The sequence below is a fragment of the Centrocercus urophasianus genome, unplaced genomic scaffold (assembly GCF_019232065.1).
Source record: "Centrocercus urophasianus isolate 14NV4802_14NV808 unplaced genomic scaffold, USGS_Curo_1.0 seq_15, whole genome shotgun sequence".
Taxonomy (NCBI): domain Eukaryota; kingdom Metazoa; phylum Chordata; class Aves; order Galliformes; family Phasianidae; genus Centrocercus; species Centrocercus urophasianus.
Genome location: NW_024884697.1, coordinates 43269321 through 43293715, shown reverse-complemented (window position 1 = coordinate 43293715; position 24395 = coordinate 43269321). Strand labels below are relative to the sequence as shown.

Here is a 24395-nt window from a genome sequence, read left to right as displayed (position 1 = left end):
TATTAATTTCCAAAATGAAATACTGGAAGATAGAGGAAGTGTTTCTTTCATTTTGAATTGCACCTATTTGTAGTAATTCCTCATTTAGTCTAATCCAAATATTGTTCAGTCCATTGACTAATATATGCACAATTTTGGTGCCGTCGAAGAAATGACTGACTGTAAAGATAGCATTTTGATCTAAGTATTTAAGCCTCTCATGAAGTAAATATAGCAAATTTCTCTCGCCGTTGTCCCTTACTCATGTTTTGTTTTCTTCTCAGTAACATGGCTGTGGATAAGGCCAAAATGTGTGACCAAAGTGACTTTTTGCCAAACTTCCTTTTGCAGACTGTCTCGACTTCTTCTCCGATTGCCTGCCCTGAGGCTGATGAGTGCTGCCATTACTGAAGAGCTGTTCTTTGCAGGACTAATAGGAAACGTTCAGATTGATAGCATCATCCCGTACATTCTGCGAATGGAGACGGCAGACTACAACACTCAAATAATCGGTCATGCCGTATAAAAGTAGCAACCAAGGATTCTGTACCATGGCAGTCATGGTGATGTAAATGCATACTCTGTCTCCAAGAGATGGCAATAGGCCTTCCCACGCACCTTTCTAAAGAAGACTCGTGTTCCTCCTTTCCAGTACGCTTGGGAAATGCGGTGGAGTGTCTTAAGGAATATAGGATCGCTTCCTATTTTTCATCTGATCTTCAAGGACTTGTAAATTAACTTGATATCTGAGGAAAGTCAAGAATTGTTCATCCTATTTTTGTAGATAGATGAACTTGGAATATTTGTTTATGAAATGCAGGCTTGTGAAGAAACGGAAGAAGCTTTGACTGAACTAAGGTATCTCAACTTAGTTTGGTGTTTTAGACAAATAAATTAAGTTTCCTCTCTGCGTTGTGTTTTCAGTGTTTTGCTGCTAGTTCTTTCTCACTGATTAAATGGAAAATAAGACCAAACGTCTTGAAAAGGGCATTGTTTCTATGGAAGGGAGACATTTATAACCAAACTTTTATTTTCTATTCTTTTGGAAAGAGATTATTTCAGGTTGAATGAAGCAGTGGATATTGTTATAAGAGCAGGGAAGGTAGAGGAATTTCACACTTTAAAATATTCTGCTTACATGTTGGTGCAGTTGATCAAAAGTAAAGCTGCAAAGGATCAGTATTGACTGTTCTGTGGATGCAAGGGTATACTGTGCTGTAATATTGTGTGTTGGTAGATATCAGCTGTTTGATACTATGAAAAATTGAGAACTGTGTACTGCAGGTGTTCAAAGAGAGCAGCCTCCTATTTTTTCTGCTCTCAAAAGTTAAAGATTTTTCACAGTACTCTTTCCTCTTTCAAACTCAGCACACAGGGAGGGAGGCATTCGAGATGTGTCTCAGTTTTCTTTCAACCACTTTTATAAGTAACGAATCTTGTTTAGAATTCTGTGCATGTGTTCATATCATTTCTCTTGGATAGGACTTTGGTTTGTTGGTTTTTTTTAATTATTGTTATCCTCTGGCTATTTAGCTGTCTTTTCCAGTCAGCCAGTCTCATGTGATTATTTTTTAAATTAGAAATTATTGAATCCAGTACTTCTGTTTATACAAGATTGGTCTCTGCTGCTTTGCCTGTCCTTGTTAGAAATGAGTCTAGATTATGTATGTAGACTGAATTACACATCATGGCTCCATAAAAGATGGGTTCGCATGCTTTCCTGTCTTGAGGAACGTGCCTCATTGTCAAATAACACTGATGGTTGTTCACTCCTAGCTTCCTTTTGCAATGGGAAACTATGTATTCCTAGCACATTTAATATCTGTTGCTTAAAATTAGAGATTCTAGGAAAAGTTATGGTCTGCTGCTGACAGCAGCTTGCAGGTTTATCTAAATCTTGGATTGAGGCCTAGTTCCATTTATCCTGAACTTTTTAGTTCTGTGGCAGCATTGAGTGAGGAAGAGCCCAATTAGCCAGAATTAGCCAGAAGATCAGCTTTGAGGGGGGCCTTTGCCCCTTTGTACCTGCAACTCCAAGGCCATGCCTCAAGGCCATTGAGAGGACAGGTAGATGAGATTTTGGTATTTCTGTGTTTTTTCTCAGCACCCAAGGATTTCAGCCAGCCAAAAAGAAGCAGAAAACTGACACTGAATTATTGTGTCCTTTTTAATTCTACTAATAGAGTTGTTTGGATCTTTCACTGGCCACCTTCTAACCAGAGGCTGTACTACAGGATTGCTCATACACGGACCCAGAGATGGAAATGCTTGGTGCTGAGGACCTCTGATGGGATGGAACCATTCTCCCCTGCTCTGAATTTGGCATGTAGCGACTTTCTGGAGAACAGCCTTTAAAGATGCTGGAGCTTCCCACGTGACTGAGCCCTTCCCACAGTCCATGTGTTGAAAGGAGAAGGATTGAGGCTCTGTATTCGTGTTCCCTGGAGTTCATGAAGTGTGAGGACGTTTTTTCTGTCTCAAGAGGGCAGTAGTCATGGAAATGTGAAAGACAACGGCTGCGAATATGCTGTGCTTGTCTCCTCCCAGTGGTTATTGGCCCCGCCATCTTGCCGTCTGTAGGACCAAATTGTGGATGGGAAGTGAATTGTTCTATTCGTGTTTCCTCAGAAAGTTGGACCCTGTCTTCCAGCCCTTCTCTGTTGCTAGCAGGAACAGTTATACTTGTTTTAGACCTTTCAAGGAAGTTGCCAGGAGGTTACTCCTGAATAATTTGTAAATGGTTTACCAGGCATTCCAAATATTGGAAGAATTTGATTCCCAATATTCTCCAAATTCAGATAACCCATTTTCCTTCTAAATGCAGTAGAGACTGCAAATCTCTCCCGCATCATTGCAGATTTATATTTTTTTAGCCTTTGGGACCTGTGCCTCAGGCATGACAAGCAGTTCTTTGTTTGCAGCTTACCAGAAGATTCAGCAAATGTGGTTTTTGCATGGTATTGTTTCTCAGAAACAGCTGAGAAAATACCAGTGTTTGTAGAGAGGTACATCTTTAGGGATTGAATCCTTCAGCATATCTGTCTTTGAGAGCCGAGTTTTGAAGGATGTGGCCATAGAAATTTGCTCTGAAATTCTGCTTGTTCCCCGTTCACGCCGTAGTCTGAATACAAGTTGGCCTACTTCAGGGAAGTGTGAACTGCTGTCACTGCTGACTGCTGGATCAGGACATCTTTGTTAGGCTGTGTTAACTCAGAAGCACAAGAACCACGGTGACATTCTTTTTGGATGCCTGTCACCTCTGCATGGCAGCAGAACTTTCAAATCTCAGTGGCTGACATTTCCCCTTCCCACATCTCTTTCTGTTACTCTCCTGGCAAAATCTTTTGAGCTTCGTCTGAGATTTTTGCCAGATCACTTAAATCAAGAATTCAGTCCATCCATGTTTTTCTTTTTAAATCCAGTGTTTCCAGATGTGAGACTACGCATTCTGTGTTGGGTAGCAAGAGACATGTGTCACACCCTTTCACGTGACAAAAACTTGCAGATATCATAGAATCTAGTTTTCTCAGGTGAGAAGTCAAACAGGACGCTCCAAGCTCAGTTACAGACTCTGTTCCCTCTTTTGATAGCAGTATACTTGAGTCACCATCATTAATGAGGATGTACTCTAGTAGTTCCCAGGCTGCGTTTGGGGCTTTGCTCAATATCTGTATAGTATTGTTACAAAAGGGAAAGCTAGTTCAAGAGATCTTCACATTGCCAAGAAGTGGCATACAGTTTTTATGTATTGTGTGGCTATTGGCATACTCATCCAAAAAGAAAAGGTATTTATCTCAAAAAGATTCCAGTTACTTCTGCTGTGCATCTGTGCGATAACCACATGCCCTCCCTTCCCCTTGCTGTTGGTGGCTAACCAAATGTAAGCTCCATACTGACTGTCAGGTGAAACAAAAGAGGGAGACAGATGCATGTACACCTGAGGGTTACCTGAGGGGTAAGGGCCTCCCCAAAAAACCATGATCTTGGATACCTCCAATGTTTGGACTTGTATAGAGTGAATGTGCAGATATGCAACACACTGCAAAAAGTGCTGCCTACTGGTAAGTAACCTTTTTCCCAATGGTTGTTGCATTTTTTCTTCATAAATGTTCAGTGTAAGTGCAGTAGGTTAAAGGCGTGCTGATCTGTGCTGCCTGGCGAGTATTCTCTCCTGTCTTCTTGATGATCAAGAAGGTGGATCCCATAGTGCAGGTGGCTGCGTTTGTATTATTCACTTTTCTTACCAAGACTTTTCATTTATCCTTTTGGGTTCTTTAACTGTGAGTTCATGCTCTTGATGAGGAGTGAGGTACAACTGGGCTTTCTCAGGAATGGGCTGCCCTTCCTGCTGTTCAGTCACACTGTTGTTCAGCCAACACAAATGCGAGCAGTAAGGCTCACTTCACTGTAGATGTTAAAGTACCTCATTATTTTTGTGACCTTTATGTTTTATGTTTTTAAACCTTCTGATCTTCAGCATTCTGAAATTTTCCATACCTCGTCAGAATACAACTAAACTGCAACACTTACTACTAATAATTTGCTTTGCCAATGAATGAACAAGCTCTGTTATGACAGCTTTAAAATGTTCAATGTTGTGAAAATTCATTTCTGTATCAATCACATGAATGGAAGAAATGATACATTTGGAATCCTGTCCCTTCAGATGGGAGCAGTGATACACAGAACAAATGGACTAGTTTGGAAGTGTATGTTGTGCATATATATATGAGTTTAGGGGGCTTGGTTCATACTGGTAGAGTTCCTGATACAAACAATTGTTCTACTTTAAACTTGCTTCAAAAGCACTTTCACTGCAGTACCTTCTGCACTTATAACCTGTTGGTACCTCTCTTCTGTGACCATTGGCTTCAGTGAAAGTCACTGCTCTGTTACTCTGTTCAGCAGCTGTGGTTTCCCAGCACAGGCATTAGAATATCGCTGTACCTGTTCTGCTGTGGTATAAAAAATTCATTGTAAATGTCTTGAAACCTGAATTTGTAAAGGTCTATTTTGGCTGTATTTTTAAAAATAAATTGTAACTTCCTGTTAGAGAAAGCAATAGTAATCACCTGTCTGTTAGTGTTCTACACAGGTTGTCTTACAGCCTGAAGCAGTGTGTATGATTCCAAAGAGTCTGGATATTTCACTTTACTGTACAATGATGTGTTGTCAATAGATTCGTTCTCTGGGATTTGTGACCACTGCAGTATCTTGCTGTTCTCTACCCCTGTTGCTGTGAACTCTTTGTTTTTGTGCTTACTGCTCCTTTCTGCCCTGGGAACTTGGCTATTTGGAAATTAATGATTTGTTATAGAATTGAATTTAACAACATTTTTTTTTCTTTTAAAGCACTACATATAGCCGTTGGTATAATGAATTCTGATCACAGATCTTCATGCCAAGTAAAGTAATAGTTATTTTTGGGGAAGTTTATTCAATTCATTATGGATTGTGAAATGATGACAAGTTTGGGTCCTTTCTAGAACTGATTTCCCAGTGCCAATTGAAGAGCTGTCTGGTTTTTTTTTTAGTCTTCAGTTACAAGTGATTGTGATGTTTGCGTTAATATGCAGATAGCAAGAACAAATGAGAAATGAGATGCCATTCTCTCCTTGCCTAGATTCTGAAATGCATTCATCCTGAAGTAAATGAAGTACTGTGGAGTAAGTAGGTAATGCACTGTAGAGGAAAGCTTTGTATGCTGTAAGTGTGGGTAATGCTGATGAGGGAATAAGCAGTCAGACTCTCTTCCTCCTCCGTTAGCAGGTACTCCAGTTGCTTTGTTGCTTCTGTTTTAAAAACTTACCCTTCCCTGCACTTCCACAGAACCCTGTTCTCTGGTCAGACTGCTAATCTACTACCTGTTCCTTCCCATACCAGTCATATTTCACAGCCTTTTGGTCACCTCTGAGGGAAGAAAGGAAGAGCTCTCTAGACAGAAGTGCTCTTCTGGTAAATAACAAAAGTCTAGACGGCAGCGTCTTCAACCAACATCTCTAACAGTCCTGTCTTTCCTCCTCATACTTCTGTATAAAGTAACCCCAAATAACGATTCTGCTTCATCATGGGAGCCCTTCTCTCCTGAGCTCTGCTTTTCCTTTATGTGCACAAAGTCACATTAACCCATGCCTGTAAGCAGTCCTGTTCAGCCACTTCAGTCTTCCTTTTACCCTCAGCTCTGCAGTGTGAAATACTATCCTCACCCTGATGTGCTACTGCTAATATGTAACACAATTTTCTGCTACATTAATCTTTTATCAGAACTCGGGTTGTGCATTTTGGCTCCAGTGTAGGAACCAAATGTATCCTGAGTCATGGCACTGGAGCTGACCTCCGTTCGAAGCAGTCACTCCAGGACACATGGGGTTTTTGTGGCTGCTGACGCTGAACACATACATAAGCTCCACTATGGAGACCTCAACCCTGCTTTACCTTTGGGTCTTACCAGAGAGCGAGCTGAATGGCTACATACTTTGGTTTATGATAGCTCTCATGAAAGTTTTTCTTTCACACTGTAGCCAGTGGAATTTTGCTGTTGGGAAATGAAAGGTAGAGGCAGCTGCTGAGTGAGATGGCCCAAGCACTTCTCAAGAAGCGGCATGAGTCTTCTAAAAGTGCCACCACAGTTGGTTTTGAGTGTTTTAGTATTGTCACAGAAGTATGTCACACTAGAATGTTTGTGGGGTTTTTTGAAAACTACAGAATACCTCCGTTCTTCAGTAAGATCGCACCTGGAGCCTTGGCTCCACACCGTGAATCAATCTCTTAAAGCAGCGGAAGACAAGTGAAAAACTTTTTGATCGTGCTTTTGGGAAATGTGGGTTATAGGAGGGCTACAAATCCAAGAGGGAAAGCATTAGAGATTGCACTGTGCAGACCAGAGTGAGAGGAACTACAGTTAGAGGCTGGGCCCACAAAATGTAAAGAATGGTGATGTGAATTTGACATTGCTTCTGAGACTCAGAAATTTTAGAAGGATGGGGCAGATTTTCAAAATCTACATAGCTGGGTTGTTGTGTGTTGGGTTTATTATTTTAATTGCAAGAGGAATTCCAATTAATTATGCAAATGTATATTCCTTAGTTGTGAAATCATTGCAGCATAAACTTACATGACTTCTCATACAAAGAACAGAAGGAATTGCAGTGGGATAAACAATTATATATATTGTAAGGTAAAATGTAAATATTGAATTGCTCTGTGGGTTGGTTTTTTACACTTTCTGTGAAATACTTGAACTTGGGTTTCTCAAAATCAATTTATCACTGAATAAAGCTCTTAAAAAAATAAAACATAGGATTCAATGAGACTCTTCTTCGCAATCATTGGATCATTCAAGAAATGGATTTATCTTCAAAAAATGTGTTCTTGTGTTCTACACTGTGATTCTGTATTAGAAAAGAAAGAGCTAACTGATATGTTCAGGACTTGTGTAGAATGGCATTCTGTCACTGTGTGCGACTTGTTGGAACCACAGGGGAAAAAAAAAACGAGCATTAAATTTGATTAGGCAGTTTTTAAGACAGTGAAGTTCAACATACAAAACTAGGGGCACAGCGTATCTAACAGAGATTTAGCATCAAATCTTAGAAACTGGGAATACAGAATTATTTATGGGACCATGAGTTTTACAGTCAAGTGAATGCTATCTTCCAAAGGTACCCCAGTATAAATTCTTAGGAAAGCATTATGCTTGTGCTTGTATTCTACATTATTCAATCACGGTATCTGCATAGAGTTTGAAGATAACATTGAACAGAGCAGTAAGATAGAGTTTTCATGAATGGTAACCAGATGTTAGCAAAAGCACTGTAAGTAGATGCAATAGGATTTGAGCACTGGGACTAATGGCAATGAAATTCTTTGTGGAGACTTACTTGGCTTGAGGAAGAATCAAAATGCAATGTAAAGATGCTGTAAGAAGTTCCTGCTTCTACGAATGTTGTTCCATAAAAGCTTCAATAAGCTGTACGATTAAGGTTGCATTATGACACTAATCACAGAATCACAGAATTGTAGGGACTGGAAGTGACCTCCAGAGATCATCGAGTCCAGCCCCCCTGCAAAGCAGGCTCCCTACAGCAGGCTGCACAGGTAGGCGTCCAGGTGGGTCTCGAGTATCTCCAGAGACAGAGAGTCCATAGCCTCCCTTGGCAGCCTGTTTCAGTGCTCTGTCACCCTTACTCTGAAGAAGTTCCTTTGCATATTGGTGCAGAACTTCCTATGCTCCAGTTTATGGCTGTTTTCCTTTGTCCTGATCCCACAAACCACTGGAAAGAGGTTGGCCGTGTCTCTTTGACTCCCACACTTAGTAGGATATTTATAAACATTAATCAGATCACCTCTCAGTCTTCTTTTCTCAAGGCTGAACAGGTTCGCTCAGCCTTTCCTCACAGGGGCTCCTGGCCCTTTAACATCTTTGTGGTCCTCTGCTGGACTCTCTCCAGGAGATCGCTGTCTTTTTCGCATCGGGGAGCCCAGAACTGGACACAGTACTGCAGGTGAGGCCTGAAATCCCTTCTCCCAGCTTGGAGTTACAAAGTGCCATCCTCCAGAGCCGTCTCAGTGTAACCACAAGGACACACGGTGCCACATGGATCCATGAAGTGACCCAGCTTATCCATTGTAACCCTCGGGGAAAAAGATACAAACAAACCTCTCAGACCGCTGCCAGCAGAGAAAACGTTCTCAGAATTAAATTCTTAGTCAATGAAGATGACCAGGTTCACCAGTTTCGTGAATATCCTTAGAAACTGGTTTGGGAGTTGCAGCTGCTTAGTGATCCAAAAGTTGGCTGGCCTCTTTTTAAAAACTTCTTTTTCACAGATCTTTCTTCTTGCAGCAAAACAACGGTTTGTGAAGTTAAAGAACAACCGAACGAGCACTGCGCAGCCTCGGAGCTCGGCGCTCCGCCCATCCCATCACCGCCGCCCCGCCCCGTGCGCGCCAATCGCGGCGCCGTCCCAAGATGGCGGAGTACGTGCAGGTGATGAAGCGGGCCTTCAAGCACCTCAGCGGCCACGGCGGCGTCCGCGGCGCCATCTTGCAGCTGCTCAGGTAACAGGGAGCGCGGCGCGGCGCGCTTGGAGCGAGCAGCGGGCGGCTCCCGGCTCTCGCCTCGCCCCCCCTCCCCGTCCCGTGGGGTCACCTTGGCGGCCGCTCCGGGTCCGGGCCGCGGGCCCTGGCGGCTGTGCCCGGAGAGCAGAGCTCAGCGCTGCCCCTCAGCTCTTCTCTTCTGGGCTGTGCAAACCGAGGAACCGCAGCTGCTCCTCACACGCCTTGCCTTCACACCTTTCACCATTTCTGTAGCCCTCCTTTGGGTGCTCTCTAGTAGCTTTATGACCATTTTGTACTGTTGTGCCCACACATAGTGCTTGAGGTGAGGCTGCAGAATAGAACAGGACAGTCTTTAACATCAGTACACCAAAAATCAAATTATTCTGGCTTTGTGTGCCTGGAGACGTTTTCCTTGGTCGGGGCTCACTGAAATTGGCTGAGAAACATCCTTTGGAGGTTCTAAATGCCTCTTAGTGTTTGGTGTTGGTGCTCAGGGCACGAATGCCAGAACAAGGCATAACAATCCTTACGAGGAGGGGAAGGAAAGAAGGAAGGGAGAGCAGTGATGGAACATCCCTTTTCCTGAGGTTAGTTGCTTAGGCTTAAATTATGTGGGAGTCTGAGTGCTTCTTTAAGTGATAAGTGAACTCCAGCCAAAGAAGCATGGGTGTACATGTGTTCTGTCACTTGGCACTGGATGGAGAGTGCCCAGAGCACAGCAGGCAGCTGAAACTTTATGTGATCCTGCCTAAGGTGAATGTCAATGAAGAGGGGGGAAAAAATATGCAGATCTAGGTGGGGGAAAACACTTTAAAACATGTCAGTGGAATGCAAGTCATAGGTGTGCCTGTGGTACTCACTTCACATGATATTTAAGGTTTATGAACTTCTGAACAGCCCTCCAAGGCCTGTCTGTATGACTTCATTGTCCTGTCAGTGGGGCACACAGTGAAGGCAAGCTGCTGTCAGTTGCAGGAATTGGTGATTACGTTTTGCACTTCTTAAGTCTGAGTATTTTGGGGTTCCTTTGTTTGTTTTGCTTTAGATACACGTGTTTGAGTTTTAATTACAGATTTTTGCTAACCTCTAAAAAAAACTGATACTGCAATTTCACTCTGAGACAAAGGTAATCAAAGCTGTTCTGGGAATTCACAGGGTCAACGAATTGAAGACTGGTACACTGGTAGGAGTTGACAAATACGGAAACAAGTACTATGAAGACAAAAGAAACTTCTTTGGTACGTGTGCTGATGTGACCACCTCCTGAGTGGCAGCCCAGCTCTACTGCTGGTGAATTAGGATTTATTGCCTGCCCATCTTCCTTGCTCTTTGCTTAGTGCTCTTTGCACTAAGTTCACTAATGTAAGACTGCAGTGACAATAAAAGTGCAGAAAACTCAAAAAGAACCAAATCCTGGTCTGCTTCCTAGTCATAGCTGTACTTATCTTGCAGTGATGGCCCATAATAGCAGATATTTTTAGGCAAAATAGTTTTCCTTATGTTTTCATGCTTTTTCTACTTTATGTGAAACTAATTTCTTAAGTTTATACAGTGTTTCTGTTCATTTAATCAAGGTCGACACAGATGGGTCATATATACTAGTGAAATGAATGGCAAAAATACATTTTGGGAAGTTGATGGAAGTATGGTGCCCCCTGAATGGTAAGACATTTGACTTAGTAACTTGAATACATTGTGTAATTGCATGTATGTGTTCTTGTATTACAAAGCAGAAGATAAAAAATAATACATCAGTTTTTGGCGATAAGTTTTCTTGGAGGCAGCATGATAAAAAGGCTTCAGACTGCTTAGTTTTCATTTCAGGTTAGAAAGGTTTTTGCTGGATGCTTAAGTTGCAGAAGAAGGGTACCATTTGACACAGTGTTCCCGTAGATACAGAAGTTCTTCCTTGATTAAGCTGCACACTGTTTAATGAGAGAGAGGAGAAAGCTGGTAGAAAATCTACAGTGCTGCTCAGTGTGTCCAGGAGTGCTCTGTGCAGGCACAAGTGCCTGTTCTTGTAGCTTCTCTCCTTTTCAAAGCCCCATTCTTTTCTTGGAAAGAGGTGTTCAGTATTCAGAAATGTTGGAACAGCCACAGGATCACAGGATGGGCAGGTTATGCTTTAGGCTCTGGGAAGCACCACAACCCAGATTTTTGATTTGTGCGTACTCCAGCAAAAAAAAACCCAAAAACAACAATGCAGCTTTCAGACACTGCAGCTGAAATGTAAAATGTTGTATATATGTGCAGATGTATGGAATAGGTTAAAAATTATGTGGGCATGGGAGACAGAGTGACGTGGCTCTTATTAGAACATCTGAGCAGTGCGTGGGTAGGCTGTCTAGGCAGTCAGTTTTGCTTCAAACTCCCCCGTCTTCAAATTACGTTTAATGCAGTTAATGCTTTCTCTTTCATCTCTAGTATGAGTTTTGTGGCATCAGTTTTTAGAAGTGACATTAATATCTGAAATCTCCACGACCAGCATGTGTATGCCAGTGCAGAGCTGGTCCTTATTGACTGCATAATAACTGTTGTTTGATTCCACTTTTTATCCTTTTCACTATTATCATTTCTTTGAGGCAGTGTTTTCCTTCTTTGCTCGTGCTTATGTGTCACTAGCTGTGTCCTTGCAATATTCTACCAAGTCTATTTCTGAGTATCAGTCATGTTTCTAGGTAGAACGGCATGTTTACATCACGTAAAGCAGCGAGGTGAAAAGCTTTCCTGTTACTGTGTAAAAATGCACTGGAAGAAACAGTAGGCTCGTCGTTATTATCAGCACTGATTGGGGCAATGAGACGTGAAAGGTTACACATGCACACAAAGCGTCAGGAGATGTAGCTGTGCAGTATTCTTCTGGGGTTTTTTGCTCTTGTTATGTTTTGTTTTTTTAGTTGGAGCACAGGTCTGATGGGGAGCAGCTGAGGGAACTGGGATTGTTCACTCAAGCTGAGCAAGCTCCATGTTTCTGGCTGTTGAGTACACCGTGCATCTTAAAGGATAACTCTGTGGGCAGCTGCGTGCATTCAGGATTGTGGAATGCTGTGGACTGTTGAGATGCAGTCAGGTGAACCTCGCATTTCATGGGTGATGAATTGGGGAAAAACACTTTGGCATATTGGAGAATTCTGAAAGCGATTGGCTGGGAAAAAAATGAAATAGGAATTAATGTTGTCAGCGTTAGCTGTCTGCCAGGTATTGGCAAGAAGGGAAAAGCAGGAAGGAAGAATGCCTCGTGCAGTAATACAGCACAGCACCATTTTTGCAGTTTTCAGATTCTGAAATAATTGGTGTGATGTCTTTTGACAGTGGATGTGCTGGAATCACAGCATGAAGGAAATCAAGAGCTGCTTTGACAGATGTGTGCTATGCAGGGAATTGGGGCTGCAGCTGTTTTAAGAAATTGCCCCAGTGGAATATGTTGCCTTCTGGTTTGTTGTGATTTACATGATCTTATTTAACCTCGTTACTCAGGGATTTCTTAGCATCAGAATCAAGGTGATGGTATCTACTTTGTTGGAGACACATTTGATTTCTTTAAATCCTTTTGACACTTGTGGAACAATTGGTACTAACCTGTGCAGCATTGCAGGCTGTAGGAGTGCTAACTTCATAACATGAAATTTCAAATATAAGTTAATTTTCATAATTAACACTGTTTACGTTTAGCTGATCAGGCAGCCAGAAAAGGGAGGAATGTAGCATCTCAGACTTAAGAGCCAGCATACCCCGAAATGGAAAGGAATGTATTTTTCCTCTTTTTCTTTTTTCCACTCTTTTTCAAGTCTGCCTGTGAGAATAAGAGTTTAATCAGGAAGGAGAGGAGGGAGGGAATTTCCATCCATTTAGCAGCTTCACAATAAACTTGTGTTTCATAACTATATTAAATGCTGGTGTAGTGTTTTTGGGTCAGTGGCATTCTGTCACATTACTGTACAGTTTATCTGGCAGAAGCTTGCATGAGAAATCAGTTGTCTCCCATGGGTACACAAGGGAGGTGTTTCTTGTCCCTTTTTCCTTCTATTCCCATCCATAGACCTGGGAGGATGAATGAAGGCTGGCTGTCTTTAGTAAGAATATAAAAAACACTCTGGTTACACTAAGTCAAAGTTAAATTCCTGCTTTTGTACTTAAAGTTCTTGGGACAGCACTGAAATGCCCTCTGACTGTAGCACACCCCTTCATCTTTCTTGTTGCAGCATGGTTGGCTCGTTTGGGAAAAAATAAGTGGATTTTAGGAAGTTGGCAAATAGCCTGAGCTTACATAGCCAGTGACTGAACCTTGCAGATGGACACAGAGCTAGTAGCTCTGGAGTTTGTGCTGCACCAGTTCCTGTTTGACAGTTCATACAACATCTGATTGGCTCTAGTCCTTTGTAGCTTCAGTTTGAAATCACTCCGCTTTTAAATATTTGTCTAAGAATGGGGAGAGCATCCCACATGGTCTTGAGTGCACTTGAAGGTATTTTAAGGTGTCTCCTGTCTCCAAAGCAGAACTTTGGAGGCTTTACCTGCCTCAATATTGGTAGTGCTGCTCTGTGTCTCAGGAAACTGCTTCAGCCTCTTTCAAGCTGCTGCTCTCCTCATTTTCTTTGCTTTGTAGAAGCCGTCTGCTCCTTTTCAGGTTCTAAGTCATTACTTGCTTTTGAATCCTATTTTTTCATGCATGGATTTATAGGCAGAGTTTGTACAGAAATCTGGCCATCTGCAAGATGTCAAATCTCTTTATTTCTGCTGTTCAGTCTAATGCATGAAGAGCTTTTCTTGAGCATCTGGGAGTAGAGTCTGAGACACCGAGGCTTCAAAGGACTCTTTGAGGGATGCTGTCAAGGGGAAAGTCTTTCCAAAGCAAAATTTTCAGTTTTTGTATGTTTTAAATGGGGAGGAGACCACAAATGTTGTAAATATCTTCTGGAGAAAATTCTTTCAGCACCTGTGGTGAGCAATTTTATTTCTACTTTCAGTGAGAAAATATGACTGAATGGGGCTTTTTTTGCTGGTCCATTGAAACTTGAGCTCAGTTTTGAATTGATGTTGTGCCAGAGAGTCCTGAAAGCAAACAGAGTGTTTCTCCAAAATACTGTTTTGGAAAACTTCATGGACTTAGTCTTAGAGTGACTGCAAAGCTATCCAGTCTGAAATGGAGAATGAAACTATTCTGTCTTCTGAGTTACATGAGTAAATAAACTCAATATTATAATAATTTCACATTTCAGGAAGTGAGAGTGCATACACTTGTATTGGAAGAGAGATGCAAAGCATTGTGTAAGCTTGAATTGTAGTCAATTTTAATTGAGCTTTAAAGCATTTCTTGTGCTCCATCTGCTCCAGCTTTTTTGTCAGGGCTTTTGTAACTGCATTTTTAGCCAAGAAAACACTTGTTTTCCCTCTCGATGTGTATTGCTTTCCAGGGGGGCAGGAGACATGGGAGGATGGTGGGGTATGGTGACAATTGCATTGCATTTTGTTAGCAATGGGATGCTGGGTTATTGAGTGTAAGTGTATGACCCCACTTCTCCAAACTCACCTTTTTTTGAAGCAAGTTGCTATGGGATCTCCTTCTTCCAGACAGAAATCTGCTGACTTTTTACATGGCGTGATAGGGGAGGATGAGGGGGAACTGTTTTAAACTGAAAAAGGAGAGATTTAGGTTAGATGTTAGGAGGAGACTATTTACTCAGAGGGTGGTGAGGCTCTGACACAGGCTGCATAGATAGGTTGTGGATGCCTCATCTCTGGAGGCATTCAAGGCCAGGTTGGACGAAGCTCTGGGCATCCTGATCTGATGTGTGGCAGCCCTGCCCATGAATGGGAGTTGGAGCTCAGTGATCTTTAAGATCCTTTCCAGCCTAAGCCATTCTGTGATTCTATATTTTTAAGTGATTTTTTTTTTTTTTTTTAAACTAAAGTAATATCCAAGGCTTTGATTTCTTTTTCTTTCTAAACGAATACCTAGAATCTACTCAACTGAAAAAATATCCAACCTTCTGTAGAACTCCTCAGTCAGACACGTGCTTCTCTCATACTACTTTTATTGAGGTTTTGTATTGCTGTATCAGTGCAGTCTGCAGGAGTTGTTGCTAAGGGATGAAGATGTAATTTTCAGGCTTTCTAATAACAACTAGTATCAGAGAACTTCATATTTTTTAGGTGAATTCTTTGACAAAAGCTGATAAGCAGAAGCCTGTTTTTATCCCATCTCAGTAAAAGCATCCCTAAGCTTGCAAAAAGCCTCACTTCTGTCTCATTACATGTACTTCATGCTGCATGCACAGTTAACTGGCTTATAACAAAAATGATTCAGTTTTGAAATTTGCTTTGGGCACTGAAGTAGAAATGGGATAAAATCAATTCAGTTTATCCCCGCTGCAGTGTTTCTGTGAATTATTATGGAAGATGCTTTCCTTGAACATTAGTGTTATTTGCAGGGGAGGTAGAGTTGACATGTAGTTCATAGGTAAAAGGTAATGACTATACTCACTTGTTAATTGCTGCATTACTGACTGGTATTAATCACTTTTTTGTGGAGCCAGTAAACATTTATGTGATTGCTTAGGTGAACTTAAATCATTATCCCATATCCCAAGTGGCAGCTTCACAAAGACTTCGGAGGTGGCTATTGAAATATCATTGTGCAGCACAATTTTCTGGTGATTAAAAGCAAACAGAAAAAAACCACAAATTTTTTTGGTGCCATTTTTACCACCTGACTTCTTGCTCATTATAGGTCATGTAATACCCCTTACTATGCCTTAACAATGTGGTGTTTTTTTTTTCCTCTTAAGGCATCGCTGGCTTCACTCCATGACGGATGACCCTCCAACTACTCATCCTCCAGTTGCTCGTAAATTTATCTGGGAGAACCATAAGTTCAACCAGAGTGGTACTCCTGGGCAGTACGTCCCTTACTCTACTACACGCAAGAAGATACAGGAGTGGGTCCCACCTACAACAGCTAGCAAATAACAGGCAAAACAACAGCAAAAAGTGATTTGCCTCCACTTTGGCCTTCAGTGCAAACTGTATTTTCACTAATTTTATTTAAAGTAAAAGCTTCCTCTGACTGCTGTAGTTTCGTTTATTGAGCTGGGGGGAAAACCAAGTGAGAAAACACTGGGAAGAAGTAGAGAAGCAGAATACACAGCAAGTCTTCTGCTAGATACTCAGCTTTTTGTCATTTTGTTAGTGGCTCTTCTGTTTACATAAGCCACCCTCACTTGTTTTAGCATGGTAATCATTCCATGGCAGTTACTTCTTGCAGTTGTACCATTCAAAAGAATACAGTGCCAGTCTGAGAGTGGCAGCGCACCCACACCCTGCCCATGGCCTTCATTCAGTGCTGTGAAACAGTCCCAGCGTTTCTGTTAGTAGAAAGTAGCCCTTATTGAGCTCTCCTAACCTAATTTAAAAGGATGTTGTTTAACCTGTGTTTAGGTAACAAAAGCACAGAGCACCACTGAAAAGCAAATTGTGGAATAATGAGCAGCAGGTGTGGGAATCTGACCTTTTCATCTTGACAGATGCGCTGACCTTAAGAACCTGAAGAGATTTCCCTGAGCTGTTGAAGAGCTCCACTGCCTACCTGCCTCTGTGCTTGCCATACAGGCACAAACCAGGGTAGAGCAATTGATTCTTGCTAGCCTCAACTTTTTTAATGTGTTTTACCTAATTTCATGCCTCTTCCTTAGTCGCATGGGTTTTTTGGACTGCAGCTTGAACATGTTTCAGCACGGAGTTTTATGCAGGTTTGTGTGTGGCAGCACCCCAGAGGAAGGCAGGAAAATGGCTCTTCCTCCTGCCCCATGGAGCTGAAGTGAGCCTGGGCTTCGAGAGCTGGAAAATACTGTCAGTCCCATCTCTGGAGAGCAAACCCAAACTCACTCATCCTTCTGTAAGCTGCAGGGACCGCACTTGCTGGACTTCAAAACTGGAATTGCGCTGGTAGCACCTGTAACACTGCCTCCTGTGGTAGGTTGCAGAAGATGTGTACAGGAGATTAAGTGAGCATGTGAAGGAACACCTGCAGTCTTTCACAGGGCTCTCTGCAAACACTCTGCTATTCAGCTCAGTGTATCTGCAACGTCCTTCACTTGTGGAAGTTCACCTTTGCTGATAACATCTGCCTCAGTAGATGGAGGATGCTCAATTGTTTTCTGATCTAAATGACACTTCAAATGCCAAGCCAGCTGAGTGCTGCAGCAGATGGTATCTTCATCCAAGTGCAACTGAAGCAATAACGGGAATATTCTCCTAAATATGACTTTAAAAGGAGCAACTGTCAGACACATAAACCATGTCCCATTAAGAAGACAGCTCCCTCCTTCAGTTGCAGTGCAGTGCTGAAGCCTGCTTTTATTTTAAAGTTGTGTTTTTGGGAGTACCTTTGCACATCCCTGTGGTCCTGGCTGGCCCTTCCTGCAACAGAGCACTGCTTCCTTCCTCATAGAATGGCCAGGGTTGGAAGAGACCTCAAGGATTATGAATCTCCCAACATCCCTACCACATGCAGGGCCACCAACCTCCCCATTTCATACTAGACCAGGCTGTCCAGGGCCACATCCAGTCTGGCCTTGAACACCTCCAGTACGGGGCATCCACGACCTCTCTGGGCAGCCTGTTCCAGCACCTCGCTACTCTCACAGTGAAGAACTTCCCCCTGACATCCAACCTAAATTTTCTCTCCCTTGATTTAAAACCATTTTCCCTCATGGCTGCCTGGATTGCACCTTCTGCCCTGTCTCCAGCCTGGAGAAGAATGGCTGAGACCAGACAGGCCTTTCAGCAGTGCCACGTGCACCTCTTGTATGCCATATCCAAGGCCCACTGAGCTGACTGGAGCTGTACAGCAGGACACCAGCCCTGTCCCCTCCATACAGGTGACTGCTAGCAGAGTTCAGCATGGCCCTGGTAGTCCAACAGGCCGGGTTAGCACAGTGTTACCATTTCAAGAGGACTTCATCGATGGCATCCATTGGCACCGTGCCTCTCCCTGGGCCTGGCCATTTCTGCTGTGGTTTCACATCTCTTGCACCCATACAGCATCGTTGCTCAGAGTGGAAGATTTTGCAGATGCTCAGGAATGTTACTTGACCATATGTGATGAACACAAAGGGCAGACCCAAAGCAGTGTTTTGAGAAAAGGGCAGTGCTTCTTTTAGTTTATATATGAAGTAATTACCTACAGGATTTTCAATTTTATTTTTTTAATAAATGCTTTAAGACCTACATTTATAATTTCTTTTAAGCATTTTACTTACATGTTGTGATTCAGGATTTTTCTCCTATTAAATATCAGCAGACTGAAAAACAATTAGAACATGAATGCATGTGTGCTAAGCAGCAACTGCACACACGCATGTGCATAGGTATATTTGAACTAGGAATAATGAATGTTAAATTTAGCATAGAGACTGTAGTTAGTAGCAAATTTGTATTACAATGTTTCCAACAAACAATGTTGAACTTTCATCATCAGATTATGAAGATTTACATCGGATTATGAAGTAAAATGTTTGTCATTGAAATCAGGAATCACTTCATTTAGGTCAGTTTATCCTGCACTACAAAAAAGGCAGAAGACATTGGTACTGCAACCAAACATTTTCCTTTGTGCTCATAGGTGTGTTTCTGAAATCCAGAGGTTTTTGGAATTGTTTCAATTATGTAGGATTAGGCAGCAAACTAAAATGCTAGGATCTTACACCTTATGTAAATTACTCACAAACCACCACACTAAGTGCTTGGTGTCATTTAATCTCTGCTATAACAGCAACGGATACAGAAGCTGTGTAAATAATCTATACTGCTGTTAGCATCGCTTCGGCAAACTGCCACTCAAGAGACTTCTGCTTTACACTGATTTATATTCCTGGAATATTATGCCTATTTGTTTCTCTTTTTCTATGGGGTAATTTATTTCCGCCCCTCTAATGGACTACTTCATTTTAACCTGCAATTTATCTTTTAAATATTAGTTTTAGATTAAGTGCTTGTAGAGCCGTTCTATTTCCTTCGTTGCCTGAAGGATTTTCAGTTGATGGAACAGCGATCCATCAGAACACAGCCTGTACGTAACAGATGCAGTCTCATGTGGTTGAGCATTCAGACACAGGCCTATTAATAGTTTGTTTTTTGAGGGTAACCATCCATGAAAATTCAATGAGGCAAAACCAAATTCAGCAGTATCTGTCCGTGTGGCGTTTCCCTCCTGCCTTGCAGCAAAGCAGTGTCCAGAGAAAGCAAGCAAACCCTAATGGGTTTTAATTTGAGGCAGCTGTTAAAAAGGAAAAGAGGATTTGTTTACTCTGGGTATTCTGGAGTTCATGGGGCCGCTTAGCTTTATTGTTTGGAAAGGAAAGGGACAGGTTTTTGGAGCATGGTCCTCGGTTACAAGCCATGTGCCCACAGAGCCATAAGACAACTGCTGGCACAAGCAAGAAGTTTCTGCCATTTGGCACCTCTTCCCTTCAGCACCTCCTGCCTGACCTCTGCGGCTCCCTGGGCCCAGCCAAGGGACTGGGCAAGGTGAGATGGGACCTCTCAGCCTCTGCTGAGGGAGGTCACCTCCACCTCTGAATGGTCCTCGTTGGTGCAGGTCTGGGTAAGGTGCTGAATCCCAGCAGCACTGGCAGTCTTCTGGATATGTCAGAGCTTAATATCCATGTATCTGTGCCCAGAGAGCCCATTAATAATGTGAATCTTTTCAGAAAAATGATTCTGTAAATAGGAACAACAGTCAACAAGTGACTTTTGCTATCTCCCATATCACAGGTGAAAAGATGGCAGGTGTCCCAGGAAGCTGCCAAACATGTGAGAGTCATTCTGGTCTCCAGAAATCTGCTGGAGTCTGCCCAGGCAGGCAGAGCAAGACATCCTTCGTTCAAGAATTTGCTATTTGCTCAGAATGAAAGTGTTACTACTCTTGTTTTTATTATGAAAACAAACAAACAAACAAAACACCCAGAGCTATTAGATTGAAATCTATCTGGCTTTCCTGCAGTTCTTACTCTTTAACTTGCATTCCTTCCCCCCCCAGCAGGATCTGGTTTCATTCTTGCTTATGAGCAGTTCCAATTTGGGGCTCTCCAGCCTGCAGTGCTGTTGCTGTGGAACTAGCAGGGAGGATTAACTTGTGCTTTCTCAGCTTCAGATGATCTCCGAGGGACTTCAAATGATTGCTGATGGATATTTTCTGATGGCTTTTTCTTCTTCCAAAAAACAATGCCTTACCCATCTGTTGGTTTTAAAGCCTAAAGATTTGGCCATTAAAGTTTACAATTTGAAAAAACAGCAGCAGAGGCAAATGCATCCTGGCAGAATCACTTCAAACGCTGCAAGAAGAAACCATGCTTAACACAGTTCTTAGTCAATCTCATGGTCGGTAGCAGCAAGAAGCAATTTCTGCACTCTTGAGCTCTGTGCTGTCCTGCACGTCACACTCTGCACTGGGAGCCTTTGGATCTGCCATGGGTGCCTGCCCCATGCACACTGCTGCCCTGTACCATCTTTGTGCTGCCCACTGCTGCAGGAACTTATGGCTATTTGCCTCTCTGACAAGAAAAACTCAGGCACAGAGATGAAGCCCAAGAGCAAACAAGCAAGTAAAGGTTGTACAATGCACAACACAGCATACATCGTGCAGCTGAAGCCTCTCCACAGCCACAGAGGGCTGTCAGTGCCTCTGTCACCCACCTGTGCTACAGGCCATTGGAAACTTGTATCCAAAAGTTAACACTGAAACAGCCACCTCTCTGTCACAGCCAAGCACAGACCAGATCCTCCAAATCCAAGCTGAGAGCACAATTAGCTACCTACAAAAGCAAAGTGGTGAGCAGTAATTAATCTGTGCTGTAGCAGCTGTCAAATTATGTTGGGTATGCTTCTGTTTCTTCTAAAACCCGAGTGGAATTGTCTCTGTGTAGCTCCTATTAGCAGGGATTGTAATTGCTGTTGGTACTGAGCAACAGGAAAACACAAGTGAAGGCTGACAGCGTGTCAGCTCAAGCCTGATGGTGGCGGGGAGACCTCTGCCCATTTATCTGATGCTGTGTTGGGCAAAATGATGCTCAGCTAGTCATTCCCTCATGTCACAATGCATAATTATACAGTATAATTGACTTCATGCACTGCAATTAACAAAACAGCATCTTGATACTGAAATACATCAAGGAAACAAACAACTTTTATCACCTACCATATGCTGCCTAGCATCAGATGCTTAAAAGCTGCTTGAAGATTCGCTGTGGTGCATTAAAATTCATATGGGTCAGTCAGAGAGGATGGCGTTTCGCGGGCGCCTGGACAATATAACTCCTGAGCAGCTTGCCTATACTAACAGGGAACAGTAAGTCAATGGGTACCACCATCCTGCTCTGCTTTCTGCTTTTCCTCTGTGCCTCCATTAAAAAAAACCCAACACTCTCCCAGGAGAGAGACTGACATCCTGAGCAGAGATGTATAAATACACACATACCTTTATACACACAAATGTTATGTAAGGGAATATTTGTGCTTATCACCCGAGCTGCTTGAACCTCCAATTTCTTTTAGTAGCTCTGCATTTCATCCATGGAGGACTTGCTTCCACCTCCAACACTGCCTGCAGCTCCCACTTCTCTTCATGCACTCCCTGAATGCTGTGCCGCAGTGGGTCAAGAGAGCTGAAGCCTGGGGGAAGTGTGTTATACCCCTACATTGCAGTGAAATTGCAAAGAGCACTGAAAAGCTCTTCACTTGCTGTGCTGGATTGTTCAAAGCACAGCTGAGAGCACTGCAGCTTTCACCTCTGGGACCTGGGAGCCACCTCTGCACCACAGCACGGCTTCTCCCCAGCTCTACAGTGATGACTGCAGCAGGCAGTGGGAGGTTGGGAGCACACATGGATTTTGTACCTGTAATCACCTCTGTGTGCTGCCTTACATCCAATCTCCTTTCACCCACAGCTTAGGTCCCGTGCCACCCCTTGCTTCCCACATCAGGCTCTGCTCTCCCATCTCATGGCAGGAGCTCTGTGCCTTTCTCACTTCCTGTCTAATTCTGCAGGTTTCTCCTCACTGTGTTATAATACTGCGCTCATCACCCATGGAACTGAGTGCTCTCTGCAATTGCTTCAATCCAGTTTCCCCTCTAAAGCTGGCCTCTCATTTTCTTTTTTGAAACAACCTCTCAGGAATGTTGAATGGTAACTTATCACTACAGAGGAACTGAGCAGAAGATGTGAGGTTTCCACTTTGTCCTGCTAGTTCATCATTCATAACCATGTATGCATGGTTCTTTTGTGACCCACAGCAACTGGAAAGATTTCACCTTGTTCCCTTAATCAGATGGACACCCATGAATTGAGCAAAATAAGCTAATAAGCACTTCAAAACAGAAAGTTTTTTGTTTTTTGTTTTTTTTTTAAACAAAGTGTTTGAGTATTCAGCCTCTCATCCTGGAGATTACTAGCTTGCATTATATCTCTCAGGGTTGTATGAACCATCTTAGATTTGGCTAAAGCACATCTTCTTGTGAAGCATCTCGGCTGACTCTGTAGAGGGATCTATACTCGGTCATGATCTGTAATGACCAGTTGCCTGCACTGTTACAATTCTAATTTAATTTCTAATTTAATTAGCTTGTCTGCAGCTTTCAGCTGCTGGATCCTCTTGTGCTTCTCTGCAAAATGAGATGCCCAGCATTTTCTGACTGGGAAAGCACACATACGCTGTAATGGAGTCACCTCTCACTTCTCTAGCTGACCAGACAGAGCCAGAACTGTAGATCTATCACTGAAAAGCACCTTTCTTATGTCATTTTTGAGGTTCTCTACACTCCTCAGTTTTTCATCAGACTTTTTAGAATGAGGATTATTTATCATACCAAGCCTGCACACAGTGTAAAAATGGATTGTAAAAATGGTCTTTCTCCTCCTGATTGCTTTATTCCATCATGTGTGGCAAGAGATCAACAACATTTAACCTTCTTCTTTTTTCTTTCTGCCTTTTTCTGCAGGCAAAAAAAGGTCCTTGTGAGCTGTGTTCCACCAAAACCCACCACATCTCTCCCCAGGTCGCTGCTTGCTGCCATTCTGTAGCACAGCCAGCACTTTCTGTAGGAGCACGTTGACTTCTGACTCTTCACACTGGTCTTCACTCAGGATCCAGCTTAGAGTGTCCCAGACAGAGCTACCGCATAGCCCATAACAAACTTGTCCCTTTGGCACTGACTCTCCCCCTCTGCAATTTCACTTTGAACTCCGTTGGTTTGTCCACTTGCTTCCCAGCTGGGAAGCAGAAAACGTGTCCCAAAAGCTGTGGGTAAACAGGTCCCATTTGAGAGACTTTGCTGGGGTTTGGCAGCTCTCATGCCAGGGTTCCTCCAGCTCCAGTGCTGGGCACCGCTCACTCTGTGCCCCAGATCTACCTTTTGTGCATTCCATTCCTCCTCACCACTGTGCTGTGGGGTGCCACTCCAGCTCTGCTCTCAGGCACAGCTGGGTTAAGAGCTGCTGCAATGCTTGTTAGCAGACCCTGAGAGCAAGGACAGGCTGGGACATATCCTTATGAGAGAATAGCCAAATACAAAATGTATTCATGCAAGCTGCTGAACTAACCAGTTCTTAAACCTCTTAGGAAGTGCTTTCTGACATGGCACATCACTAACTTTTCATCAGGTTTTACACAGTACAGAATTAAACTCCTTGCAATTATCTAGGTGTGTTATATCTCCACATTTACCTGTACAAACCTGTAATCCAAAATGATGAAATAAGATTTCTTTGGCAATTCTCAGAAAATCACAGTAAGACACTGTGTACCTACCATCAGTTCTTTGAGTGTTGTCACCCCCTGTTGTCTTCACTGGTAGTCTTTCCATTCTCCTGGTCAGAGTTAGTGCACATTTATCTTTATTTATTTTATGTACTAGTATAACATAAGAGCTTTTCCAGTCTTCTAGAATTCCCCCAGTGCCTTCAAAATCCAGGCCTGTGAAAAAGAAGGATCCTCAGTCAATTCTTCCACCACACTTGGAGTCGACTGGTACATCTCAACATGTCGGGTTAGCAGCGTCTGTCTTAACCATTTTCCTCAGTTACCATCAAAGAACAATTCCTCTCCACTTGATATGAGCAAATAATCCTACTTCTTTCTAGATACAAAATAAATAATATTGAACTGCTCTGTTTTATTGGCACTTCTGCCTTGCAGTTCTGATCCATCTCCCTCTCTAAGACGCTTTGCTCTTCACAGACTTCTCTTCTGCTGTTAGCCTCAGCAGGACGGTGTGATGTTTAGGCACATCAGTGTTTGTGTTCCTCATATTGCTGCACCAGAGGAGCTGGGCAACTGCTCCCTCAGAGGTGTGATGAGGCC

At 42.8% G+C, this 24395-nt stretch overlaps 2 protein-coding genes across 8 annotated transcripts in view; both read left to right on the top strand.

The window, feature by feature from the left end:
- The window catches only part of NR2C1 (nuclear receptor subfamily 2 group C member 1), a 52510-nt gene extending 45991 nt beyond the window's left edge, over positions 1-6519 (top strand). For 5 of the 7 annotated variants that reach the window (XM_042816115.1, XM_042816118.1, XM_042816117.1 and 2 more), the window contains one exon: positions 331-6519. In XM_042816115.1, coding sequence (XP_042672049.1) covers positions 331-505 — 175 coding nt within the window. In that variant the 3' untranslated portion in view covers positions 506-6519. The remainder of the gene's footprint in view (positions 1-330) is intronic. The other 2 variants (XR_006168370.1, XR_006168369.1) reach the window with 2 other exon arrangements.
- Positions 6520-8926: 2407 nt separating this feature from the next.
- NDUFA12 (NADH:ubiquinone oxidoreductase subunit A12) lies at positions 8927-16105 on the top strand. The gene is made up of 4 exons (XM_042816208.1): positions 8927-9039; positions 10195-10277; positions 10614-10701; positions 15828-16105. Exons 1-4 carry the CDS (start codon positions 8951-8953, stop codon positions 16006-16008), a joined length of 441 nt encoding a protein of 146 aa, XP_042672142.1. The 5' UTR covers positions 8927-8950; the 3' UTR covers positions 16009-16105.
- Positions 16106-24395: the final 8290 nt, after the last annotated feature.